Source organism: Mus pahari, chromosome 21 (assembly GCF_900095145.1).
Source record: "Mus pahari chromosome 21, PAHARI_EIJ_v1.1, whole genome shotgun sequence".
NCBI lineage: Eukaryota > Metazoa > Chordata > Mammalia > Rodentia > Muridae > Mus > Mus pahari.
In genome coordinates, this window is record NC_034610.1 from 12,977,749 (window position 1) to 12,990,662 (window position 12,914).

The 12,914-nt window shown below is 39.9% G+C and overlaps 1 protein-coding gene across 1 annotated transcript in view; it reads right to left on the reverse strand.

Moving 5' to 3' along the window:
• LOC110338472 (endoplasmic reticulum aminopeptidase 2) overlaps positions 1-8,675 on the reverse strand; it is an 11,291-nt gene extending 2,616 nt beyond the window's left edge. Inside the window, 8 exon segments of the mRNA XM_021221813.1 lie at positions 572-691; positions 5,341-5,395; positions 5,756-5,835; positions 5,837-5,855; positions 8,229-8,305; positions 8,307-8,464; positions 8,467-8,555; positions 8,557-8,675. Of these exon segments, the coding sequence (XP_021077472.1) occupies positions 572-691; positions 5,341-5,395; positions 5,756-5,835; positions 5,837-5,855; positions 8,229-8,305; positions 8,307-8,464; positions 8,467-8,555; positions 8,557-8,675 (717 nt within the window).
• Between the last annotated feature and the right edge of the window lie 4,239 nt (positions 8,676-12,914).

Consider the following 12,914-nt stretch of genomic DNA (forward strand, 5'->3'; position numbering starts at 1 on the left):
AGGCAGAGGCAGGTGGATTTCTGAGTTCGAGGCCAGCCTGGTCTACAAAGTGAGTTCTAGGACAGCCAGAGCTACACAGAGAAATCCTGTTTCAAAAAAACAAAAAAACAAAACAAAACAAAAAGAAAGAGTATATACTTAAATGCAGATAAGTCGTTTCAAATTATAAATATATGTGTGTGTATGATAAGACAATAAAGTATGACTGCTAAAGTGTTTATTTTAAATAATATTAATATGTCATAAAATTAAATGTCATTGTTTTTCTATGATGCTATATTTATATTTTCATAGAGGTTTAGCGGGTTTTTAAAATTAAGAACCTATTTTAGCAAATTGCTATTTCTAGTTGTTTTCTAACCATGTATACTGGCGCAGATAGAAAATATTTAGAAGACAAAACATATTGCTCTAAGGAGTTACATCTCGGTGATAAGATTCAGGATCATTTTAAAATAAGTTCAGCTTATTTTTAGTGTGAGAAAAAGCTTAAACTTTGATATAAAAAAAAGCAAAGAAAATCAGTGCACCAACAACCGATAGTGGTGGCAAATTCAGCTCTCAGTCTCACCTTGACCCCTGATGAGGTTGTGCAGCTCACAGAGTCAAAATCAAAGACTATGTAGGCAATAAAACAGCTAGCTTTGCACTGGTCCTCCACAAGGCCCCCTTCGAGTTCAATTGTTTCAACCTAAAGCAAAGGAAAAGAATCCATATGTGAGGTTGGAATGTTTCCTGGCTGTATCTGATTTACAGCAAGAAAAAAATCCCCCTCTGTGAAGGGCACTCAGTGGCCTTTTAGATAAATGACCTCTCCTCTCTGTGGCCTCTCTTGGCTATTTTTCTTTTATCCCTCTCTTAAAAACACAAAGCACTGCTTTTGTTGCCACAAAAGATACGCACACATTACTGCTTCAAATCCCAGAAACACATTAGATAAATGTTTCTACTTCTATCTCAGCAAAAAATGCTGGAGAGTGGCTCCTTTCCCTTTTTTGATAAAATAACAAACTAACCGCTGTCTGCAGCAGAAGGAAACAGGAACCTTCTCTAGGTTCTTCCCTCCGCCTTCGAATCCTCTTATGTGGGTGTAAGGCAGTTGTTATTTCACAGGTGAGGAAATAGATTTCTAAAAATGTTAACTGAAATGCTGGAAGGTCACAAGACTAGTTTCACAGCAGGACCAAAATGTGGATGTGGTTTTTACATTCTTTTACAAACTGACAGCACAGTAATTGGAGCCATCATCTTATTTTATCTTGGCTTCATTGACTCAGCAATGAAATCAGTCATGCCAAGGTGGTCATTAGTAATTTAAGCTTCTGCCCATCTAGCGAGAAAGCAGGAAGTTTTCAGCCTGCAGTCAGGTCATCTAAATCCATCAAAATCATTAGGTAATTACTATATTCTTTGCTTAGTCTGCGTAACTTGTCCCATTGCAATACCGCTCTCCTAAACTCTGAATACATACAGATCCCATGATCTGAAAGTGTCACTTCAAGTGAGTTACAATTCTAGCTCTCTTGCCTCTTGCTCCAAGGCAGACTTTGTGGCAATGCTGATGTTGGTTTGTTAAGCATGTGTGTGTTGGCTAACATAACAGTTTGCTTTGACTAGACAGAATGGTTTGAAACATTACCATAAACTGCTTTCCATAGTTTTAATAATAAATGTTTGTGCTATTAAACGCTACAAACTCAGTGCTACACAGTTCTATTGAAAAACAAATCCAATTCTAAGTCCCAATGGAGCAAAAGACACTGACCAGATATTCTAGAAAATAGGAACACACAGAAAACTATCAACTTTAACTCTGTACAACAAATCATTTTGCTCAGCAAAAACTATTTATTAAAAAAAGAAATGAGCCAATTAGGGCTTGAATTGTCTCATTTTGGAGGTTCAAGTGCAGAGATTTACCCAAACTCAGAGCAAAGTCATTCCCCAAGTGTGTGGAGGGGTGTGAAGAACAGGCTGTGAAGATGAAACTGTGGGGAAAAGAGAATCTGGGCCACTCAAAATCTGAAGTAGAATAGTCAGATAACAGATGAGCAGCGGCACTTATTTCTAATGCTCAGATAAATACAGTTTATAGAAGTAAATTTTTGTTGAGGAGCATGGAGTGATTTAATGTTTTGCTTTGAGTATGAAATGTCCCCCACAGTTTCCTTGTTTGAACACCTGATATGGACTATTTTTGGAAGGTTATGGAATTTTCTTTAGAATATGGAGCCTTGCCAAAGGCAATGAGTCACTGGGCCATGGCCCTGAGGCTTTATAGCCTGGCTCCACTTCTTACCTGTTGTCTGTTTCCTGTTATGCTGAGGTGAGTAGGGAAGGTTCTTAGCTTGTCACTCTTGCTACCACAACCTTTTGATACACTTTCCTTTCCGTGGTAGACTGTACACCCAAAGCTGTGAGCCAAAAAATAGACCCTTCTTTGAGTTGCTTCTTGTATTGGTTATTTTTTTCTACTATGTAATAAAATACCATGACCAAAGCAACGTTACAGAACGAAGGCTTTAGAGGGGCGAGAGTCTATCATAATGGGAAGGCATGGCAGCTAGCAAAGGTGTGGTGGAAGGAGCAAGAAGCTAAATGATCATGTATTCAAATACAAGCATGAAAGACACACACACAGAGGGAGGAGGGAGAGAGAGAGAGAGAGAAAGAGAGAGAGAGAGAGAGAGAGAGAGAGAGAGAGAGAGAGAGAGAAGAAGAAGAAGAAGAAGAAGAAGAAGGAGGAGGAGGAGGAGGAGGAGGAGAGAGAACACCCACTGGAAGTGGCATGAAGCTTTTCGACTCTCAAAGCCTGCCCTAAGTGACATCCTTCCTCCAGCAACCCGTTTCCTTAACTTCTCAAACAGGGCGACCTTATGGGGAATCAAGTATTCTAATATCTGAGTCTATGGGGATTAGAAGTCTTTTTCAAACCACCAGACTTGTTAGGTATTTGGTCACAGCAACAAGCAAAGTAATTAATTCATTCATTTAGATTAGCATTTCTTTAAGCCACTGTGTATAATGTGTTCACGTGAGTTCTTCCAGGATGATGTCATAAACACCTATTGGTAAAGATTTAGCTGTTTCCCAATGCCAGTAGGTAGTAGTGAGTGTGCACTCCACTCAAAGCAGATATGTGTTTGCTTAAAGCAGCAGTTCTCAATCTGTGGGGTGCAACCCCTTTGGTGGGGTCAAAAGACCCTTTCACAGCCACCGCCTAAGATCATTGGAAAACACAGATATTTGCACTGTAATTCATAACAGTAGAAAAAAAATTAGACTTATGAAATAGCAACAAAAACAGTTTTATGGTTGTGGCATGAGGAACTGTATTAAAGGGTTCCAGTATTTGGAAGATTGAGAACCACTGTCTTAAAAGGTACAGGGTAAAGAATGAATGCCCCAAAGCATATGCTGCCTGTCCTAGGATGTAGATAAACAGACGGGGAATTTAATGTGTTGCTTCTCTCCACCCACCTCTTGTCTCATGGGTTAGTGCTGCTGTTGAGAGTGTGAGTACAGCATTATATGGTAGTAAACATGAAAAGTTTGATTAGAAATATCAATAAAAAGTAAGCTAAGGCACTATGTCCTGGAAAGAGCAAGATTCAGAAAATATGTGACAGAAGATAACACTACTAATGCGTTATTTAAGATATTTTCAAAGTATTACTTATTTTTTAAAGCATGAGACATTACTGAAGGTTTCTAAATGTATAAACTTTGTAGACTAATACAATAAAGTGGCAATTTGCATTTGAATCTTATTGTAATTATGATACTATAAACTATATTTTCACTTTCTCCTCTGACCATTCACATAAATAATTATGTTAATGAAATATTTCCAGGAAAGGGACTCAAGCGATTTACTGCTTTTATATAACCATGGTTCTGGAAAGGCAGGTCAGAGTTAAGGTAGCAGATGATCATACTGAAAGTGAGGACAATTTCTGTCCACCTGATCATGGACAAATTATGAGTGGGTGTCACTTCCAAGCCTGCTCTGTCACTGAGAAAGAATGCCTTCTCCAGCATTCAATAGAAACCTGGGGAAGTGCAGGATGGGAGCTCACCCTGAGATCCTCCTGCATATGGAGGGGCCAGGTCATAAGTACAGCAGAAAAGAAAACAGCTGTGGAACCACTAGATGGCTGCTTGTAGGGTACCACGGCTTTGATGCACTGCTGGGAGAGCCTCTGTTTTCATATTATGTTTTAAGCAGTGATAGGGAAACGTTCTTCATTTTGTGCACCACCAAAAGTGGTAACCCCATCATCAGTATGGCAACATCAAAGTGCTCAATGTCCCCTGAGCCTTTCATCCTTTGTAGTTTGAGTATCACCATCCAAAATCTCTCTCATTTAAACATTTGTATAACCATAACAAATGGTATTCTTAAATATGTTTGAGGCCTACTTGTAGAACATAAGAAAGGAACTGGAAGGGATCACAAATTATGTTACAGAGTACAAGGTCAGAATTTTCTAGAACAAGGTGGGGCAGGATGATGAAGGTCCTTGTCTCTGCAGATGTGACCTTAATTCAGCAGGAGTGGCAAAACTGAGGAACTGATTAGGAGCTCTCTGAGCTTCTTTCTAAGACCTATTGATCAGATCTTCAGTTGGTTGGTTCATCTAAACACTGAAGTATGAGGAGTGCTGTTCTAGATAGTTCTGAGTTTCATGTGTGGCCCAGGAATACTTATTTAAAAGAATACTTAGTAAATGAACACAAAGAAAATATAATTAAACTAGTTCGGAAAGGGAAAGAACGGGAAGCTTTTTGTATAGTGTTGCTTTTTGTATAGTGATATTAAAAGTAGGAGATCTGGGATCGATATGTACAAAATATATATGTGGAGGGAAAAATTAATGGATTTTTGCCAATATCATGCATGAAAAAGACCTGCATAAATTCAAGCAAGACAAATCTTAGCATGAGGAAGGGGAAAGGGGCATGAGTTCCACTCCTAACCAAGAAGCTATTTTTAATAGATAGGTGCTTCAAGGAAGGATAGCAGTTTTTTTTTCTCAATAGAGTGACCTTGAATGTATCAACCACAGTCTAGGCTAAGTCTCATACTCAGAAGTAGTTGGCCAATACAATATGGACACCATGATTTTGTAGTTGTTGTTCTCTGTATGTGTTCTTTTGTTGTTATTGTTAATTTTATTTTCTTAATAGAGAAAGAACATGGAGTTGGTTAGGTGAGGAGGATCTGGAAAGAATTGGAGATAGGGTAAGATATGGCCAAAATATAATATATGAAAAATCTTAAGAATACTAATAAATGTGGAAAGAATATAGATGATTAACGGGAATAATACACAAAACTTTTGAAGATGGAAGTGCTTTGGCATGTGAAAGTCCAATGTGTCTGCTCTTACTCCTTATACTGTTACTTTATACTGTTTCCTCCTGATCACTTAGTTCCCAGAAATAATGACTCTGAGACTAATTATTTATTAATAAATGTGTAGGCCAATAATCCTGGCTCTGTTCTCTGACTAGCTCACACCTCAAAAACCCAGTTTATTCTAGTCTAAGTTCTTCTACTGGTTAGTTACTCAGTTTTATGCAACTGCCTTCCTCTCTGACCAGGTGAATCTCCAATGCCTTCCTCTTTCCCAGAATTCCCCTATCCATCCTCAGGAACTCCCATCTCCTATTTCCTACCTCAGCTCATTGGCCAAAGGCTTTTTTATTGACAGTAGAATACTTTACACAGTGCACAAGAGATTCTCTCTACATTATATTGATTGAAACGTTGTCTTTGAACAGTGGTTCCTCAAAACAGGGGAAGTCCATCCTTGCCTGGGTTATTACAAAAATCTATTACTGCAATTATCCTGTGAAAAGAGCCAGTTTCAGCCAGAATATAACTAAAACCAGTAAGGGAAGTTCTAGCTTCTGCTATCACACCATCAAGCTTGGAGATAATTATTTATCTGTAAATGAAAAGGATTCCAAGTTTCTGAAAAAAATTGCTAATGTGAAATTTAGAACCTATTAAGCTACAAAATACAACAAAGGCAAAAAAGCTGAATTTTTTCTTTGCTCTTAACCAATGTTAACTCCATTACATGCAAAGTAGTGATTTTTCTGCCTCTCAGAAAACTAATATTAAAATTATCTCTTGGTTTATAAAAGTGAAGCAGACAAAACCTCACAGACATTTACCTGTTAGATTCAGTTGACATTGTTAAACTGATGATTAACCCTGAAATATTTGTTATGAAATTTATATGTAGTATATTTTATATAAGGTATAATTTATACTGCATGATAGATCAGATGAGCAAGAACAGACAGAATTCACAAACCATTGTAAGCAGTAATAGTTTTGACTTCCTCCATCTATTATCACAAAAGCATAGCCCAAAACGGTATTCCAAAGATGCCTTTTGGCTGAAGCATTTTTCACTTGGGAAAATGAAATCAGTAAAAATCACCTACAGGTTTATACAGTGTTTTGGTGATGCAGATAATGTGTATCTTTCTTATTTCTCATGCTAGGCCCAAGGACCGAGCTCTGAATTGAATCTATACTGATGACAAGTGACTTAATAGAAGAGGAAAGAGATGGTCCCAGGGGCCTCAGGGGACATTGAACACTCCAGTGGAGAAGAAAACCAGACTTAACAGACATGTTAACCACGCACTTAGTGTTCACTCAGCTTCTTCATGTCTAGTCTGTGTCGTTTTACTTTCCAAAGGATTTTTAAAAACAGTTTTGTATTTGATGTACCCAGCCTCCAATAACCCTCTTATTCCTCCCCCATCATTGGATCCCTTCTTCTCAATCAGTCCTCCTCCAAAGATGTTCATCCATGCAGTGATGCTTATGTATTGTATATCTGGCTATTACATAGATTGATACCGTCAACATTTCGAAGCAAGGACTCACTCAACATACATGAGACAAAGGGAACATAGACCACACACACACACCATCAGAAATAAAGATGGGAAAGACTAATAAACTTATCTTCCAAAATTAAGGAGAAATTAAGTGGCTTTATTCTGTAAGCAATGATGCTAGCCTGGCCCAAATTACCATCATTTTTTACTTGTACTACTGCAATAACTTCCCAACACGCCTATTCTGCTTCAAGTGTTTTGTTTTGTTTTCGTCTCCATTATATACATTCAGAGTACAGGTGATCAATGTAAAGGATAGATCATACTTTTCTAATGACATCCATTGCACTGTAGTAAGACTCTCCTCCTTCCAAGGAGCTATAGGTTTCGACATCTAGTACCTTTTCACCCAGATCACTGTCCTTAAACATCAGAGACTTTGCTAGTCAGACCTGTGATGGAGTCTTTGCTCTTGCCTTAAGATGTTTTCCTGAGTGTGCAGTTTTCCCCTTGACTCAATCTCTATCCTGCTTTAAACTCAGATGTCAGTTTAAATACACTTCCTTAAAAACACTTCCTGCAACTCATCCAAATTGGTGCTAATCAGCTTTCTTTATATTGTAGCAGCTTCTGGTTTTGTACTTGTAGTAGTTTACCTTGCTTTTTAAAATTTACTCTGCTGTCTTTGCTGTATCTTTTATCATTTCTCATCACGTTACATTTGGTACCCACTAGGCATATAGCAGGAGTTCAGGGTGTGTGGGTTTACTGAATACATCATATTCATTAATTTGTCAAGCATGTTCATGTTTTTGTCTCCTGGATTTGATTCATTTTGTTTCCTAGAAGAGGACACTCTTTCTTCCCTCTCTTCCCAAATCTCATCTTTTCCTCTGGTTCCAGGTCAGTCGTTTGTCTCCTTTGAGAAGTCTTCCCTCTTTCTGCCTCAACACTGCCCATCACTACTCTGAGCATCAGTCGCAGATAGTTATTTGATTATTTTCCCTCCATTTGTTTTATTTCATTTTATTTATTTATTTTATTCATATGAGTACACTGTTGCTGTCTTCAGCCACACCAGAAGAGGGCATCAGATCCTATGACTGATGGCTGTGAGCCACCATGTGGTTGCTGGGAATTGAACTTAGGACCTCTGGAAGAGCACTCTTAACCACTGAGCCATTTCTCCAGCCCCCACCTCTATCTGTTTAAGCCTCCGCATTCTGTCTCCTCCTTCATCTCTATTAATGTATCCTTAAGGGATGGTAGAATTTTCACTTCTGAATCCCCGTATTTATTTGATTTTTCCTACTGACCAGAGATATAGCTCATAAGAATCGCAAAGATTATAAATCACTTACCTTGTTTCACCATCAAGACTCTCATATGTGCTTTTTAAAAATCCTTCAAAGCCATCAGCTAACTTAGCCTGGACATCTGATAGCCCCATACTATCTGAGGCCAGCGGTCAGTTTCTCTGGAACTAGCAGTACAATTTGTTGATGAGCAGAGTTATGCAACACATGCAGAGTTTTGTTTTGTTTAGATTTTTTTCCTGGTTTCTTGAATCTCAAATCTTCCTCCGGCTAAAGGGTGTGTTTGTGGTTCTAGGACTTTGGTGTACAGGATGAAGCAGTGTAGCATCTCTGCCTAAGACCTGACTCTTCTCAGAGGCAGTGAAGTCCAGAGGTGAGATTTATGTGGGTGAATAAGTCATGGTGGAGGGGAATAACCACACTGAGGAGCCGTTCAGGCCAAGGAAATGGTTCATTGGTGGATGTAGGATTAGTCCCAGAGTTTTGATTCATTTTATAACTACGTAGTGTTGTGAACTAGGACAAGTACATAGCTGTGAAAGGATGACTTCCAAGCAATAAAATCTTATATGAACATTAAATATCAGCTTTGTGTATATTTGATAATTACAAAAACAGTGATAATAAATGTATTCCAGAAGATACATTAATGTTCAGGATAACTTACCCATCACACTGCATTGGCTCCAATTAGGACATTAAGGTAAGAACAATGTGTTTCAATAAATTAATTTAACATAGGAAAAATACACTTAAAACACAAAGTAAAATCATAAATAAAATCTTAAAGTGTACAGATATTTGTGTAAATGAAGAAACATTTGAGACCAGAATTAAGCCAAATATTCTTAAAATTAGAGATTAAGCTTCCACCTATTTTTCACAAATAGAAGCTATTTAAAAATTCAAATAAAAATATTTTTCCTTAAAACTGTACATAATGGCATACCACTGCCCTCCTTGCACTGAGCAGAGGATTAGTGTACAAATGAACTGCATGTTGAATGCTCACAACATATGATTGTACCATCTTCAAAGAATGCCTCAAATCTTAAAGAGCCGTGGAAATACCTCTATTTTATCCTAACAACATCAAAACGCTTTACATTAGATATTGTTACATTTTTATTCATGGTACTGAACTTAACCTCTTTCAGGGTGCAGCATCACCTTGTGTGCATGACTACTGCTTTAAGGGGTCTACTTACGTTGGGTATCAATCCTCAGCTTATTTTTCAACATATCAAAAGCTATAGAAATAAAATTTGCATTTATAATATTCTAACTAAAACATTTTTTGAGATTTCAGTTGTGTTGAAATGAGCAACATAAATCTAGTTAACACCAGAACAAAACAATTTTGGTTAATTCTAATGGAGCAGCTCAATTCCTACTAAAGTCACCTAAGAGTCAAAGGACATAGTCTCTTGAATGATGAGAGCAAAAGGAGCAAGCGCTCCATCTAGTGACAGTAAGAATAACTGCAGAGGATCGGAAAGTACCAGCCAGGCTCAAACCCACAACTCAAGAAACAATTCCGTAAGCTAGACACATAACTGAGACCTAAGACCAAAAGGTTATGGGTAGGCTTGAATTTCAGGCATATCAAGTTAATTATTCAGTCATAAATCATAAGGTTTATTGATCATTCTAATTTGAATGCTCTAATAACATCTTTATAAGTATATTCTACAGCACTGACTTTTTTTTTGCCTACACTGCCTTTTTTATTGCTATAAGTTTTTTTTTTACAAAAAATTTTTTTTAGACAAAAATTCTCTACATTAGAGAGAATTACCTCATAAATAAAATGTAACATAAAGGGTGTTGGAGACCGACACTGAGCCGTAAGCCAAAGTTCCCCTCCCTTCTTGAGAAACTTCTGACCTTCTGAAAGGACAGCTGACAGAACATCAGGATCAGATAATAGTAACTGCAAACCTTCCAGGGAAAACCACAGGATGCTCCCTGAGCTAAGAGTAGATAGCGTGCTCCCGGACAGGTATGCAGAACCACCCCTGCTCCTGGGCTGAGGCAGGGGCAAGTTTCTACTTCTTTACTTCCTCCTTCTTACTGCTTTTATTCTGTAACTTTGCTCACAGTAAACAGACCTTGACAATCATTGCAGGGTCTCCTCTTCCTTTCTCACCCGTTTTACTTTCAGGCATGGTCCCCCTCGGACCCCCCGAATAACTGGGTTCTGCGGGTTGGGACAAGTGGCATCCCAACGTGAGGCCCGGGGTATGGACCCTCGCTAGACGGAGCCCATATTCTTGAGAAGGTCGCCGAGAAAAAGTCATCCTCAGTAAGTTTACATTTCTCCGTCCTATAGAAATGGGCCAAAAACTTTCTAAAGATGCATGCTTCATTAAGGATCTCAAAGCCTCTCTCAGGGAAAGAGGGCTAGAGTTAAAAAGAAAGATTTGACAAAATTTTTTATCTTTGTCTCCCAAGTCTGTCCATGGTTCATAATAGATGGACCAGAAATTCATCCCCTTAAATGGGAAAAGGTAGGACATGATCTTAATGATCTTTTAAATAAAGAAGGACCAGATGCAGTGCCTACTCAGACCTTTAGCTATTGGGGTCTTATTAGAGATATCATTAGGTCATCCTCGACTGAGGCAGGAAAGATTGTTTCATTGGCTGAGGATTTCCTTAAACCAATTTCTTGCTTGGCCTCTCTGTCCTCTGTAAAAATTGCAGACTCACAGTTGCCACAACCTCCGTCACCATGACCCTCCATTGTTATTAATATGTCTTCCTAAGAGGACCTGGTGTTTGCCCCAGGAAGCCTGTCCAACCCTTCTATCCTCAACTGCCCACCAGTGCAGCCACATCAAGTGAGCCAAAATTACAAGAATCAATGCTTACCTACCCCATTTTTAAGAACCCTCATGACGATCTGCTAAGTCCCTCTGAGGAGAGTGAGTTGGAGGAAGAGGCTGCTTGATATCACAACCCTGATTGGCCACCCGTTGCGAACACAGTGACATGTTCTAGGCCCCCTCCTTACCCCTCCACTCCTGAAATCTGTGTGCCCGTGGTTATTCCGCTGCCTCCACAAGGTGATTACCTTTTACAGGCCAAAAATCAGCTATCTAAGCAAATTTCTGACCTTAAAGAGGTCCTAAATTTACAGAAACAGTTTGCCGATCTCTCCACAGAGCTCTCCTCTCTTCAGGAGACTGTGAGACAGACCATTTTTCCCTCGTCCATTGATGGCTCCAGTCCCTTTCCCTGCCATCTCTGGTGGCCATTAGGCTTGCAGGATGGTCAGCTTGCTGCATTCTCACCCTAACAGAGCCTCCCAAAAATCTCATTCTAACAAAACCTCCCAGAGAGTTAGTTCAAAAAAATCCTTGGCGTTCCGTGTGTTAACCCGCCAGAGCACCAAAGAGGCTTCCTCCTCAGAGGAGGACCATACCGCTGATCCAGAAAATAGGGATGGGGATGAAAAAGCAAGCGATAGTGAAAATGAAAATGCAACCACGGCTGCAGCTCCCGAGGCCCCGCCACGAGAGATGACTGAGTATAAAAGATTAAAGTTTAAGCATCTTAAGGATCTTAATACTGCAGTCAAAAATTATGGTCCTAATGCACCCTTTACTGTTTCCATGCTTGAAGCCCTCTCCGGAGGGCAAGGTGGGTTGTCCCTTCAAAGAGCTCTATGACTACCCCATTGACCAAAGTTATTCAGGGAGGTCATGAGCCTTACAATGAGTTTGTGGGGAGACTCTTAGAAACTGCTGAAAAGATCCTGGTCCCTGAGGAAAATAATAGCAAGTTTATAAAACAGTTAGCCTGTGAGAATGCAAATTCTGCCTGTAAGGCTGTTCTTCGAGGCCAGACTAAAAATAAGACTCTTGATGATTTCCTGAGACTTTGCGGTGACATAGATACCTTGAACCATAGGATCTCGCAGAGCCTTTCTCAGAGTGTGAATTTGGCTGTGGGGGCTGCCTTGCAAGCTGTTGGCCCTTCCAAAAGTTGCTTTAAATGTGGTCAGCCTGGCCATTTTGCCAAGCAGTGCCCCCTGACACAGGGCGCAATGAGCCCTATGCCTTGGTCTCTGGGGCCAATACCTTCTGTACCTGCTATGGTGTGCCCCCCGATGTAAGAGAAGCAAACATTAGGCTAATCAACTCCAAGACAGATGCCATGGGTAATCCTTTGCCACCCCTTCAGGGAAATGGCTTGAGGGGCCAGCCCCAGGCCCTGAGACCGATTCATTTTCTGCCGGCCTTGGGGATCAGTCAGCAGATAACAATGCCCCAACTTTCTCCTGCTCCACCCAGCTCCTCAGAGCAACCCCAGGGAGCACAGGATTGGATCTGTGTACCTCCACCAGTACAATTTTCAAACCTGAAAATGGTGTTCAGGTCTTACCTACTGGTGTCTTTGGTCCTCCTCCCCTAATATGTTTTTCCTCATTCTGGGACGCGCCTCATCCACCATCAAGGGTCTCATTGTTCAACCTTCCTTGGTTGATAATGATTTTATAGGAGAAATTACGATTTTAGCTAGTTCCAGCTCAGGGCCAATCTTACTCCCTCAAGGACAGCGGGTTGTACAGGTTCTGCCCTCCCATTGAACGCACAGAACCCGGTTATTGGGAGGCATTGGGGGGCCTCTCAGCCATGGTCCTCAGATCTTTTCTGGGTCCAGATGGTGTCTAGAGAACGTCCTACGCTTCGCCTTAAGTAAGAGGGGTGATGGCTTGAGGGCATT